Source organism: Falco naumanni, chromosome 6 (genome assembly GCF_017639655.2).
Source record: "Falco naumanni isolate bFalNau1 chromosome 6, bFalNau1.pat, whole genome shotgun sequence".
NCBI lineage: Eukaryota > Metazoa > Chordata > Aves > Falconiformes > Falconidae > Falco > Falco naumanni.
Genome location: NC_054059.1, coordinates 62,011,682 through 62,026,051, shown reverse-complemented (window position 1 = coordinate 62,026,051; position 14,370 = coordinate 62,011,682). Strand labels below are relative to the sequence as shown.

Here is a 14,370-nt window from a genome sequence, read left to right as displayed (position 1 = left end):
AGCGGAGGACACAGAAGCACTTGTGAGGTAAATATTTGCTTGCTTTAACCTTCAGATCACACTTTTCAAATAAAAAATGAATTTATTTTCAGTTGTTTGACTTTGAAAAAAGAATAGCTAGAGGGCACTGCTTTCCCTGGTTCAGTTTAGATAGCTGAAGAAACAGATACAGTTGTACTTTAGGGAATGTAACAGGATCCTGGTGAAGAAAACTAGATTTTGAATTGTAGAAGTGAAAACAGAAAGGAGGAACAGGTGGGAAGGGTGGGAAGGAGTTTATGGATGGGAATAGCGGAGATACAAAGCAAGATGGATGGTGGTGGAAGGACCCCTGCAGTGTAAACCATGCTTAATTGTTTATGTTGTGACATAAGTATCGCAAGTATTTATCCATGGACTACATTAGACCATATATTTACGCTACCATTTTCCTACTAACGGATTGCTAAGAAAGCGTACCAGTGTTAGAAGTTAATAGTTATTTTATCTTTTAGACCATTCGCCAGAAATTCCCTCTCCTTACCACAAGGCGGCTTGGAACAAGGGGCCATTCAAAGTAAGGCGCAACTGTCTGTGTATCCATGTATAGAATACGTTCTAGAAATGACATGTATTTCCATGTCTCCATAATATATACTAATTGACAGGGGTGTTGTTCAGATGACAAACTGCAAGTGGTAACTTCCATGGACATGATGAAACTGATAGAGTTTGAGTATGAAAATATTACTGCAGGCACAATTTCTAAAATTAAACTGAATAAGCTTCTAAAACTTGTTATATTTAGAGCCATGCAGTTATTGAAAATGTATGTCAGAATGTTATATATGAAAACCATCATATAATACATGTATCTTTTTTACAGCTGCTTGTCTTTCTATAAATAACGTGCAATGTTTTTATTTGTCTTTTGCAAACCTAACAACTTTCATTGTGTTCTCTACATAACAATATGGATTATTTTAAAGACACTAGAAAAAAGAATTGTATTAAATTAAGAAGAAGGTATACATCTGCTCTTTGCTGTGGATAATTTATAAAAACTCTGAAATGTACACAACCTGTAGTGCAGTCATTTCATTAATAATGTATCCGATTAATTTGTATATTTGATCTGTGCAATATTAGGCTGTAGGTATAAATCACAGATAATTATATATCACCTGTGATGAAATCTTTATTAGTTCTGGTTCTAGCATTATGCTTTTGACCATGATAAAGTTAGTGTAAAACTATGGTGAACAATGTAACAACATATTCGCTTCCATTCACCCTCCCTTTTATGTCCTGATACCAAGACTGCTGAGGAGGGACTGATAAATTGTCCCCAGTCTATTTTGGTTTTTAATAGGGGAATGCTGCTACTTAAGGAAACGAAAAACCATGTTGTGTATTGATGTAAGGAATGTAGAGAAGCTAAAATAATGCTTTAGGATATTACTAGTGTCAAGCTATGAGTTAGGCAATTCTAGGAAACTTCTATCCTTGTTTTGAGGGTCACAAATACAACAATTCTCTGTATTGCCTGAAACCAAGACTGGCTCTGAGCTTTTCTGAGTGTTGCACTTTCAACTGCTACTTCAGTGTTTATCTATATCTGGCTTAAAAAAATATTTAAACCTAAATATTATGCCCATACCATTCAACATAAAATAGGACTAATTAAATAATTTTGTTCTTTTAAAGTAACTTTTCAAAAACTTAATGGTTTTCAATCTCAAATCACATTTAGACCAGATCCTTATCTGTATATTTCTATTGATTTCAAAATAGTTTTTCCTAAAAATAAGACATTGCTGTGAGGAACAAATTAGGATAGGTATTGTGTCCATTTTTTTGTGTATACCCAGAAATTTAACATTTATTATTAATGACTATATTTTAGGTTATGCATGCTTTTAAATATGTGAGTAGCCCTAGGATTTTTCTCATGCTTAAATTACACATGTGTTTCTGTACTTACTAGATAAGATTAGTGAAAATAATCTTGACTTACAGAACAAAGCACAAAGAGTTGATGGTTTACTGAAACAAAACTAAAATCCAGAAAACCAGCAAGGAAACATTTTGCTAATGAATAAGAAAACAGAATACTGGTAGTAATGGAAGAAGCTCAAACATTCTGTTTGTTTGAGAAAACTTTTTATTTTGAATGACTTAGTCTTGAAAGACAAAGTTACTCTTGTCTTTCAGTAATTTAGAAGTAAAACTCAAAACAAAAGGAGACTGAAAAGGAAAAAACCTGCAAGACACTGGTTTTCCTAAGTGCTTTGCAATATACTAGGAATGTCTGAAAGATGCATTGTTTACTTTTATAATTTTGGGGGGTTGATTCATGTTGTTATGCTTGGTTTTCTTCCCGCCTTAGAAATATAAGAAATAGCCAGTCGATTCCACCTTAGTTTTGCTGAAGCATAGTAGATGTCATTTATGAATTTTAGGGTTTGTCGCAGTATAAGCAAAGGTGGGGAAGAATCTCAATTCCAAATTTTTGCAAAGACATTCTATTTCTTGAGTATGTCACAATTATTTATTTTAAATAATGATTGATAAAAATACAATCCAAAGGAAATAAAGCCTGCATAGAATATTTTTCCTTTCTTAACAGAGGACTGTTCTTGCATAGTTTCTGTCACAGTCTTACAAATTCATAACCCATGGATTGTTTTCAGGAGAGAGTACGCATTCTGCATTGTATTGAGAAAAACTGGAACTGAAGTTCATTTCTCTTTTTGTAGATGACCTATAGATGCTGAATAGAGGGGTTTTGAGGAGAGCTCCTATTAGAAAGCTTATTTATAGGGAAAAAGAGGGATCTCATGTATTGTTTGCTGTGGTGAAGTTCAGCTATGGTTATGGGCATGAGCTGATGTAGACTTAGCTCTGCAGATGGATGTTTGCTGCTGGTGTTTGTTTAATATTTTAGGAGATCTGGCATTCATAATCTGTACAGGAATATTTGACAATCTACTAATTCATCAGTGCCGTGGTTAAGTTTTAGTCAGGTTCATGATCCAACATATTTGGAGAACCCCTTTCAAGTTACAATGAATGAGATAATACAAAGGGAAAAGTCTCCCCAATGGTCATTACATTTTTGTTGTGACATACCTAATGAATTGATAAACAAGATCCGCTCAGGATCCAAAGTTCCAAAACATATCATGTGTCTGTATAATTTAAAGCACAGTAAGTCAACCTCTATTGAATAAAGGAGTATGTATCAAATCTGGTTTTTGACATGGGAATCTAGCTACAAAATTAATTGTGTTGTGACGTGTCACATATTCCCCTTTTCACTAAGACATTTAATAGTATTAGCACAGAAATACCTCATGCCCAACATTTCTTCAGCAGATCCCATATCCCTACTGACCTTGGTGGTATTATGTGCCATATTTTCATATGGATTAACTGTTCTTGAACAATTTCCTCAAAGGGATGAGGCATCAGCAGGTTTTGTTTGAACATCTGGCATTTGTTTCTCCTCATTTTTTTTCATCAGCGTTTTTCTCAGACTTTTCCTCTGCAGTTCTCATTTCCACTAAGATACATTTACATTGATCTTGCTGTGCAAAAAAGGGCCTCACAAAAGGCACAGGTGACAATAATTCCAGTTCAGAGACTGAATACAGCAGCGAGTAGTCATAGAGAAATGGCAGTATAAATAATGAGCTCTGATTATCTGTTTATCTATCTCTGACGTTGTGGACCATATTGACCTCAGAACCATAGATTCACTGCGGGGCGAATTAATTTCTGCTTTCACCAGGTAGCAGTCATACAGTATAACTTAAAGAATTATTTCCATTAAATTAATAAGCAAATTAAGGGACTGTTCATCAATTTCAGTAAATTACTAGTTACCCTCTGCTTTTATGTCAGCATGGACTCTAAATGTGGAACAAAGCTGGGTTACTGGGACTGGCAAGAAACACTTCGTACTAGCAATTAAATCCTATTTTTTTAAGAATGGCAGTGTAGTGAAATTGTTTTATTTCTGTTGTTGCTATCATTATTTTGAGATAGTGTTAGTAGGAGCAGTAATAGTACTAACTATTCCTGACAGTGACGTTTCATATGCCAGCATTGCCTAGGAGCTCTGACCATTGTCCAGGACTCCTCTCAGCCAGATGCTGCAAAAATGTGAAATGAAAAAGAAAATTACTCTCCAATGGTACCGTTGTTCTTACATTGCAAAGAAAAGCTAACTCCTCAGGAATAAAGTGCCTTACTGGACATTGCAGACATACACAGTATCTGTCAATAAAGCCTGGCTGTGGTCAGAAGAAAGCAAAGAAAATCAGTTCCCTTTTCCATCACCTTCAAGATCACTTCAAGAAATTATTTTTCTCCCACACTGAGACAAGGCCAAGCTCTTTCTAGCATTCTCATGATCATGAATTAGATTCGAGAAAGCACTCCTGCTCTAAGGTGTGGGATACAGGTGCTGTTCTAACACGTGAGATACACAAATGTTAGTTCCTTGTCTGATTCCAAGCAGCATTTGTCATCTCCATTTCTAGGCAGAGGAGACACTTAAAAATGGGTCTGATAAATCCTAGAACTTTGGGTCAGAATCTATCTCTCTCTGTGTTTCTATTCAACAACGCATTTGTACAAAAGTGTCAGTACTAAAACACGCATTTAAATATTTAGCCGAGAAGGTAGAATACATTGGACATGGTTTTGTTAACAAAGTTCATTCATCTCCGGTGCCCATGCTAATCACTGCAGATTGCTGAATGTAGGGGAAGTTCTCTGTATTCCTGCTGAGTGAAAGAAGATGCAGCACAACAAATACTGCAAACTGCTCTCTTAGATTAGTATTTCACAAGCAACAGTTGTCTGTGCAGCAGGTCCTCTTTGCATAGGTAATGTTGAACATACTATGCTCACTGCTAGAATTCAGTTACAACCTTCTCAGTACATGAATTACCTGGAGCAGCTATTCAGGAAAATGTACATACTGCTCAGTCCATACACATAGAAGACTGTTTGAGCTCAAGTTACATTTTAATTTATTTGTAGACTTTGATCAATGATGAATCTTAACTTTTATCCATCATGTCTGAAAACTATTATCTTATTTATTAGGAGTGATTTAGTGGGTTAATAAAACTGATATGGCAGCTGGCCCTGTGATAACAACTTATTGCGAGTCCCTGAACAGCTTAAGCCTATCATTTCCTTATCAGCTATCATTTGTGTCAGTGTATGCTAAAATCAGGGCTACTAGTTGCACAGGAACATATGTTGCAAAAAACCCACTGAATTTAAAAAAGGAAAGCAGTTCAGCTTGTTTTTTAAAAGGTTTGTTACAGAAATTGAGAATAAGTTCCTTATGATTGCTGGTTTAATTTTGTTAATTATAAAATAGAAATATAAATAGTAAAGTGCATATATAATGCACATACACATACAGATATGCATATAAAGAGACAGAAAGAAGGACTTGAAATTGTAGGTTAAAGATGTTATCAGTGTGTCTGGGATGGGTATACTGCTCTCAACAGGGAGCCTAAAATAAGCTATTCAGTTAATGACTTTGGCTGTGAGAGAATAAAAATCTTCATACCTTATTACTCTATGAAGTATGCCAGAGAGAGCTTGAAAATTGCAGGTTATAATTTTTTTAATTGCTTTTGTGTCATGACTGGAAAGCTGTATCTTTTAGTGCTAAAAATTCAACTACGCAAATTGTTGAAGGAAAGCAGAATGATAACTGCTATGCCTTTAATACACACAGAATAGGTACTGAAACTATCTGTTCTCTACATAACAAAATGTCACAATGGTAAATTCTGGTATCTTGGGGCATTCCAGAGAAAGAACAAGTATATTGCCTACCACTAGAACCTGACAATCCAAATCATACAACAGTTCCTGTTTCTAGCCCAAGTATGTTGATATTGAATTAGATGTTGAATAACCTGGATATTGAATGCTAATTTTGTAAAGAAGTAATGCTTTTCCTTGCCTCTGGCCCGCTCTAACTTCAGCAGGAGGGAATTCCGAATCTGTGGTGAGAGTGTGAAGTTTTTATTTTCGGAATTTAAAAAAATGGCATGTGATTGAAACTGGGAGAATTAGGGTGTTGGAATGAGATAGAGGCAACTGCTTGCTTACATGGCTGATAACAAATGTGCAGATAACATTATAAAAGAAGCAGTCAGAGCTCTATTTTGTTTTTCATGCTGTTCAATGCACAACCTTTGCAATGTCCAGACTAAGTAAATGCTGTTACTTCAAAGAATCCATACACGTATATTTTCAATACCTCTTGTGTCATATTTTAAGTTACTTCATTCTCATGAAAGAAGAAAAATGTTAATGCCTTTAGCATTTGTGTCAGAAATCTGTCAAATATTAGGAATTTCCAGATCTAGGTCTTTGGACCATGTCTATCTGTTTAATACTCCTAAGCCAAAAGTAGCCACTGAAAACTTTCAGGACTGTAGCTCACAACATAAGTGACACAATACTGTATGTGAACTGAAGGACAACAGTCTAATGTTACGACATTTACTGAAAGATCTCATTGGCATCCTAAACCACCCTGAGGTGTCGTGTGTCACTTTGCTTTGATCAGCCAATGCTGACTTTAATGGATAAAAAGGGAACTGTTATGAGTAGATGGTCCTATGTCTGAGCTTCTGAGTATTAACAGCTATTTAAAAATGGTCAGTTCACCACATCACCACCCCTCAGAAAAATACACTTACAGGGCAAGAAAACTAACGGAGAAACTTTTGGCCTTCCTGTGTGTTGCCAGGTACCACTGCAACCTAGTGGCATTATGTAGACTTAGTTTCAGGCAAGCAGTAAAAGCTATGATGTTTTAACAGCAGGCACGTTCTGTCACGTTTCTTGGCTGTATAATCCCGAATGCATGCAACAGACTGTCCAGAAACAGAATGACTATTTCAGCTGAGATTTTTCAAAGCTACCTAGGCTAAGCAAATATATCACCCTAATGAACATTTTCTTAAATATCATTTGTGTCTAATGCCTTTAGTCAGGTCTGTAAATATAAAGCATTTGAGGTTTTTGTTCTTCTCTGTGACTATCCCATACAAAACCAAACAGTAAGATTGTGGGGTTTTTTTAATGGGCATCACCAGGAACAGCAGAGATGAGCTGAAACCTTTTGTTTATGTGTTCTATAAACTGTTTGCTCTGTGTGTGTCTTAAGACTGTGTTTCTTCAAACTTCTGAGAAGTGTCAGAGAAATCAGTGCAATGCACTGCAAAGTGTTGCCTCTCTGTTAGTCTTGGTTTACTTGCAGTGTACTTGAACTGCAAGTGTTACTTTGAACGAGTTCAGTTAAACCAGCTGCCAGGGTATTTTCAAGCTAATTTTAGTAAAAACCGAATAAACCTGAGTATACTGTATATAACATCCTTAGACAAATCTGGTTTAACACAAATCAGTTTTTAAATCTGTTGAGTGGAGTTTATTAGACAAGGCCTATCACCTTTGATAGATGAACTCAAGCAAACTTTGCTATGACGGGTAAAGAAAGGGCTGCCCCCAGCTTGCTCTCCTGCCCTTGTCTTGAAGGTCACTTCTTTTGTAGCAAAATCAGTGGAAAGCAGTTTTCTACTGCATAGCCAGTTTTCTTAGCACCAGCCCACCTTCTTTAGTGTCTTTGATTAAGTTACTGGGCTCAGCACTGCAAAGCCTGAACTGTAGGCACGTGTTTCCTTCTTCCAGCTCTATTTGGGAGCAATAATCTCCAGGACAGCAGCAAGGGAGACAAATGTGGGTGACAACTGCTTACGTGGCTAAATAATTCAGAATTGGTCAGCCTACAGCCTGAGAGAAGAATGAATGAATGAAGTGGTAGCATTTTTAGTCATAAGAGGCTGAACACTACCTTATATAGGCTACAGTGACAAGTTACTTTCAGCTGAGAAGTGCTCTGTGGGATTGTCTAAATACGTAAGCCTGATAAAATAAACCTGGTAGATCAAACCTAGGACTCATTCAACAAATGAAGTAAAATAAAAGAGGATGCACATTAGGGAAAAGAGATGTAACATGTTTTCTAGGACATGTGCTGTTCCAGCTACATTCTTGTAAGAGAGAAAGTATTTTAAATTTAAAGGAGATCCTATCCTTGAATTTTGCATTAAATCACGACAATACTGTTTTCTATGAGACCAGATTTTGTTCCGTGTCAGTGAAAGGAATTGACAGACACTGTTAAGAAAAGTTTTCAGAAAGCATTGAAAATTAATTTGACAGTTTGCTTTACTTGATTCTCTCTTGGGTTTTTTTTTTTTTTTTTTTTTCTTTTTTTTCTTTTTTCCTTTTTCTACAGGTATCACTATTATGGAATTGGCATTAAAGAAAGCAGTGCGTACTACCACTCTGTGTATTCTGGAAAAGGCTTAACCAGGTACAATAACATAACTTCTGAGACTTAGTGAAGGTCTTACTTTAACTTCCCTTTGGAAGGTATTTGTAGCACACCAATTTTTGTTGGTACCATAACCAGTGTTGCTGCATATCTCAATGTCTGGCATTTGTAGCTTTAAGTACCAATTTTCTCCCTGAAGACACTGATTTTGTTTTAAGAGGATGATGTATATCTTTTGTTAGTGACTTCCAGTATGGCCTCACCACAGTCAGTGTAGAGCTGCACTGATTTACAACAGCAGATGATTTGTTCAAGTTCATGTGAAGCAGCAAAACACCATTTCCAGAACACTTGTCTCATTTTGTTTGCTTGTGTGTCACCCTCTGAGTTCTTTCCCCAGGAAAGCTTCCCATTATGAAACGTCTGGAGAATGGTGTGAAGCTGGCACCTGTGGGCAGGAGGGAGGGGTCAGTGTAGATTAATATTTACAGGTCTTTTGACTCGCTAATATCAGTTTAAACCTAACCCAGGAAGCTCTAATTATATTTATTTAAGGGACAGCTAGCAGGATCAATACGTTACGATAGCTGCCTGTTGGTTTGCCAAAGATTAATAGTTCGTAAAACAAATGTCTGTGTTCACATATGGCTTGAACGACGGCTTTCATTGTCTACAGCAGTATACCTGTAAAAGTGGAGAAAGGAAAGGAATAAATGAGTTTATAATCACACATAGAAAATTCAACTGCTGGCAGATTTAGGTTATATCCATATAGGCTTTTTCTAAACAATAGGACAAGTATAAAAATTGAGGGTAATGTTGCCAGTGATGCTTAAAAGGAGGGATCTCTCCATTGAGGACTTAAGGTATAACAGACTAGAATATGCCATTTCCTTGTCCAGTGTTTATTCAGAGCTGCAGAGGTCTTGCTGGTACACAGTGAGATGAGTTCTTTCGTAATACAGAATTATCTTGAACAAATGGCTTATTTAATTGACTAAAAGACAGCAATTTTCATTTAAGGGAATATAATCACTCTTAGTCCTCAGCTTTATGTCAGCCAGTGCTCTTTTCATGTAAAGCTCTATCCTTGGGCAATCTAGCAGCAATGAATGCAAACAAACTGAGGGTTCTGCAAAATGCCCACAGCTGGATTTCTGACAGTATATACTCACATGAAGATGGAATAGATACTCTATTAAGATTCTCAGGTTTACTCACTAGATTCGCTAGTTTTCTTTTGTTAGCAGTTGTGCTCTCATGTATGAGATGTTGAATTTTCAGGGTCCAGTAGTCAAATTGCCTCCTTAGTTGATTTGGAACAGAAGCTCCGATGCTCATTTTGCACAGTCTTGGCCATCACTGTGGTTGGACTTCTCTGCGTGAAAAGAATGATGAAGTAGCCTGAGGTTAAGAACAAGCTTCTGGGTAAGGAAAGAGGCAGTGTAGGGGTTCAAAATTGAGAGTAAATCTTCCAGTTGCTGGCTGCTGCATGTAATGATCCTTCAAAAAAATCTGTCCTTTGTCTGATGTCTGTTCTGATAGGTGAGCTATAAAAATGGTTCCTGGATCAAGCCTGGGGCAGAAATAGGCAGGGGAAATACATGTATTGATAATAGTACCAGATTACACCATGCCCACGTACAAATACAGGCATATGGAGTCCTTTACCACGAGGCTTGCATGTTAGATGGCAGCTTGTCAAAAGATCAGAAGGGACAATGGGCCTTGGTTTAGTTGCCTAAATATAGGCCTTTACTGCCATTTCAAACTTAATTTGTATTCATGTATTAATATTTAGCTAATTGAGCTGAGTACAATGGTCCTTAAATGCTGGGTTGCCAGTGCCTGAATCCTTACATTCCGCTGTAAATTTGACCTCTCAGTTCCTTTAAACATCAAGCCTTGCCACTGTGAAAGGAGCATACCTAACACAAAAAATAATTAGTATCCACAGTGCTGTGTAAGGGGTAGCTTTAGCTAGCAGTTAAGGCTTTGGAGGAGCAATGCTAGCAGATGCTGCCTCATGGTTGTGCTCTACATTCTGTGAATATTTTTCTGCACATGTGGAAATCCACAGTCCATAACAAATACATCCAGCTATGAAGCTAATTAGCTCAACATTGTAATCAACTGACTGATGACTTCTTTCATACTGATCTATCAACAACCAAGGGAACTCTGTAGGTAACATATGCTGGATCATCATGTCATGGGAACTGTCAGGCACCACCTGTGCCTGGCCTGAGCAGGAGGAATTTCACAACCACTCAGCCCCTGGTTTTCTGTCCTGCCAGCAGAGCATTGCAACAGCATGAAATCACGATATCGCTGCTAATAATTATAAGGCGTTGTGGTTGACAGTATCTTATCAGTTGGCAGCTAGCAGAACAAGAAATAACAATAATCAAACAACATTTATCATTATACTTCCATGACAATCTCTATCATTATACATTTTCTAGTTTAGTAGTTATAATTTTAAACGTGCTTTCTGATTTCTGCACAGTTGGGTTGCCTGCTAGTCTTCACTTCACTGAGAATTTCCCAATTGGACTCTTAATAGGACAGTCACTATACTGCAACACATTTAATGAATCTTTGATCTCAGAAATGTATTTCACCTGCATTAAATAATACTACGGTGAAAAAGAGTGGAAAATCACTATGATTTCTTCATTTTCCTGAGAGTTTTAAATTCTACATACATTTTTTTCTACTCTGAATTTACTCAGCTATATCAAAAACTATATTCCTAGTAAAAGACCTTATGGATTTGCACCTATGCTGCCCTTTAGTTGTGAAGTTGCAAAGATCCCAGAAAAAAAATGAAACCTGGGTTTTATACTTTACTGTTTGGTCACTGATTTGAATCTTCATATTTTGGAAGACATCAGTAGGTTTCCTGATATCCTCAGGCACTTGCAAACCAGTGGAAGAAGTTAGGAAAAAAGCATGAATTTTATTATAATTACATTTGAAGAAATGTGCTCATTTTTGTAATTGATCTATTTATATATATTTATATATATATATACAAACTCTGCTTATGAAAAAATAAATATATTTATTTTCAAAGGTTCTCTGGAAGCAAGTTAAAGAATGAGGTAAGTGCTGTCGTCTATTTACTTTCACTTCTGTTATAATCCAAATATTAGGTGACCTGTGGTTTTCTTCACATTCATTTATTTGAAAATTACAACAATATATTCCATTAAAGTTTAGGCTGCATAACACTTTTTAATGAAGCTGAGTATTTGCTTCTCTAAGTATTTGAAGACAGGTAAGAATGGAAGAGACTTTCTGGAGTTCCTGTTCCAATCCGGTATCCCATAACCAGAGGTTCATAATAGACCCTCTTAAACAAAGGATCAAGATCTAGCTTAATTTTTTGCATCCATTAGTTTTGCAGGAGGGCTTTTTCAGAATCTCGTTTGTCTGATTGGAAGCCAAAATATGGTTTTTTTATAAATTTATTTTTATACCTCCTGGTCAGGATTGTCTTCCTCTGGTTTTGATCTTTGTGATGTTTTCCTGTGACATGTCTTTTTGCTGCTTTTGCTTGCTAGATGGAGGTTTTATTCCATTCTGATCAGCCTCAAAGCCTTTCACTGTACTTGTTCTGATTTGAATATCTTTATAGGAAAAAAAACAATAGTCTTGTAAATGGCACATCATTGATTTCTATTGGAAATATCACTTTGGATGAACCTTAGAACTGTGTTTGGTTTTTTGTTTGGTTTTTTTTTGTTTGTTTGTTTTTTCCACAAGTAGCCTACATTTTCACAAACATATACTATGGTATAGTCACTGTCATTCTGGTCATATTTATACTAGTGAATTATGGATTATTGTTCATTAAGGGTTAAGGATTGCTCCCAGGATTGTTCTTTGACACTGCGTTCAACTGGCATCCTGCATCCATATTATTAAACTCCTGAACATACAAAACAGCATAGGCACATCTCAGCCACGTTGCCACGGAGAGAAGTCCCTAGCATGCAGTAACTGTTGAAGCATGACTAGGAATTGTTTGGGAGACTGCTAACTGGCATGGATGGGCCAAAAGAATGTCAGGGGCCATTCTGAGTAATACTGTTCCAGTATTGCCTGGGAATGTTTCCTGACACCATTTAATTTACTAGACTAAATATACCCTCTGTGATCAACTGATACATAGCAAGTCTTTCTCCTTTTTCATTTCCAGATAAGCAACTCCTAGCTGATAGCAGAAATTCTTACTGGTCTCTGAGAGTGAGGTGTTGCTCTATTGATTTTCATCCCCTTTATTGCCATTATCTCAAAGCCATCCAGATCTTTCTACATGACCTCTTGGTCTTCCTCGTTATTGATGATTTCATTAGCTCATGTCAGCCAGTTTAATCTATGAAATGTTCAATGAGAGCAGTCCCAAGCCGTTGAGAATCTTCACTTCAGTCACTTTTCAACCCAGTAGTTTCCCTGTCAATGCAACTTGTTAGCATTTCAGCTGGATTCAGTTTCTTAAACATTTTACATTCTTGTACTAATCCCCATTCTCCCCAGCATAAGTAGTCATTTCCCGTGATGACACCACATCAAGTATTTTAATGAGGTTCATATAGATTATATGTGCTGTATTTTCCCTGTTCAGATAATCAGCTATCTTATTAAAAAAAAAAAAAAAAAGATAGTGTTATGCCATGGGATATCTTCAACATATTCAAGGATTCATGAGCACTACAACAGCATTCATTCTTTCAGTTTTGGGTGTCTGGTTCCCTTGGCAGAAATGAATGCACATTTACTTCCATCTCTGATGGCATTCTCAGTCTGTTTGAGAGCTGACAGCCTCATAAACCTGTCTTGTTTCTGCCTCAGAGTTCAAGACCTTCATCCTCCAAGAAAATCGCAAAGAAGTCGGTGGAAATAAACAAGAAAGGGCACACAGTATGAGTTTTTGATTGTCTAGCTCTGTGCTGTCTGAAATTAGGCAGGCAGGTCTTAAAAGAAAAAAAACATCTTTCATGGTCAAAATTGAATTTTAACAGTTTTCACATACTGAAAATTTGGCATCATACTTTCCATTAAAATGAACAGGGGATATATGCTTATTCATTTGCTTGAAAGTATATGCAATTAGGTATTGCAGAAAGATTTACAATGATTGCATAAGGTGTAATTCTCAGTAGAAACATAAAGACATTGAAAAGATGTTAAAGCACTGATTGTCTAAATATACTGAGTAAATGGCATTTGAATGAACACTTATTGAGTGCCAGGGACACTGTTTACTTCTGGTATGTTTTATCACATTTTCTAGTATTCTCTCTGTAGGGGGAGATATCAGCAAATTCTTTTATCTAAACCAGTTAGTGCACCATTAGACTCTGCATGGTTAATTAGGCAGGTAATATTACTGTCATTATCTTAATGTTAAATGGCCATTAGAAACAGATGGCATTAAATTGAAAGGGCAAGTGGCAGTGGGTTAAAATATTAAGCCTAGAACTGAGACACAGTCATATAAGTCCATTAGCAAGGTAAAAAATTGCAGATTATCTTCTCTTAAACCTCCCACCACCATCACTGCCTTCTTTTAAATGAACTAATTCCTTTTAATAAGAGCTTTTAATACATTTCATGGGTAATTGCATAATAAAATCATTAAGATTACTGCTGTTGTTAAAAAAACCAAACCTCTTGCTACTGATAGGCAATTATAACACAATAGTATTGACATGAAGAAATATTAATGTTTCTAAATTTCTACAATTTCTTTGACTTAAAGCTTTATATGTATTTGAATAGTAGATAGCACAAGCAAAGTGTGTTTACATAATGTATGCTTTCGTCCCTTGCTGTCTGTTTTGGCAGACATATAACCCTATAAAAATAGGGACATATATCTGAAGTCAGTTACAGGTATAGTTTTCTGAATTCAGTATTTGAGAGAATTTCACTTGAAACTGGCATCTAATTCATGAGTCAACATCTATAGGAAAATACTCTCCTTTGCACACTTT

The 14,370-nt window shown here is 36.3% G+C and overlaps 1 protein-coding gene across 1 annotated transcript in view; it reads left to right on the top strand.

Annotated features, from left to right (window-relative positions):
* Positions 1-14,370, top strand: part of RFX6 (regulatory factor X6) — a 36,128-nt gene that overhangs the window by 3,324 nt on the left and 18,434 nt on the right. The window contains exons 4-6 of the mRNA XM_040598628.1: positions 495-556; positions 8,327-8,404; positions 11,445-11,472. Coding sequence (XP_040454562.1) covers positions 495-556; positions 8,327-8,404; positions 11,445-11,472 — 168 coding nt within the window. The remainder of the gene's footprint in view (positions 1-494; positions 557-8,326; positions 8,405-11,444; positions 11,473-14,370) is intronic.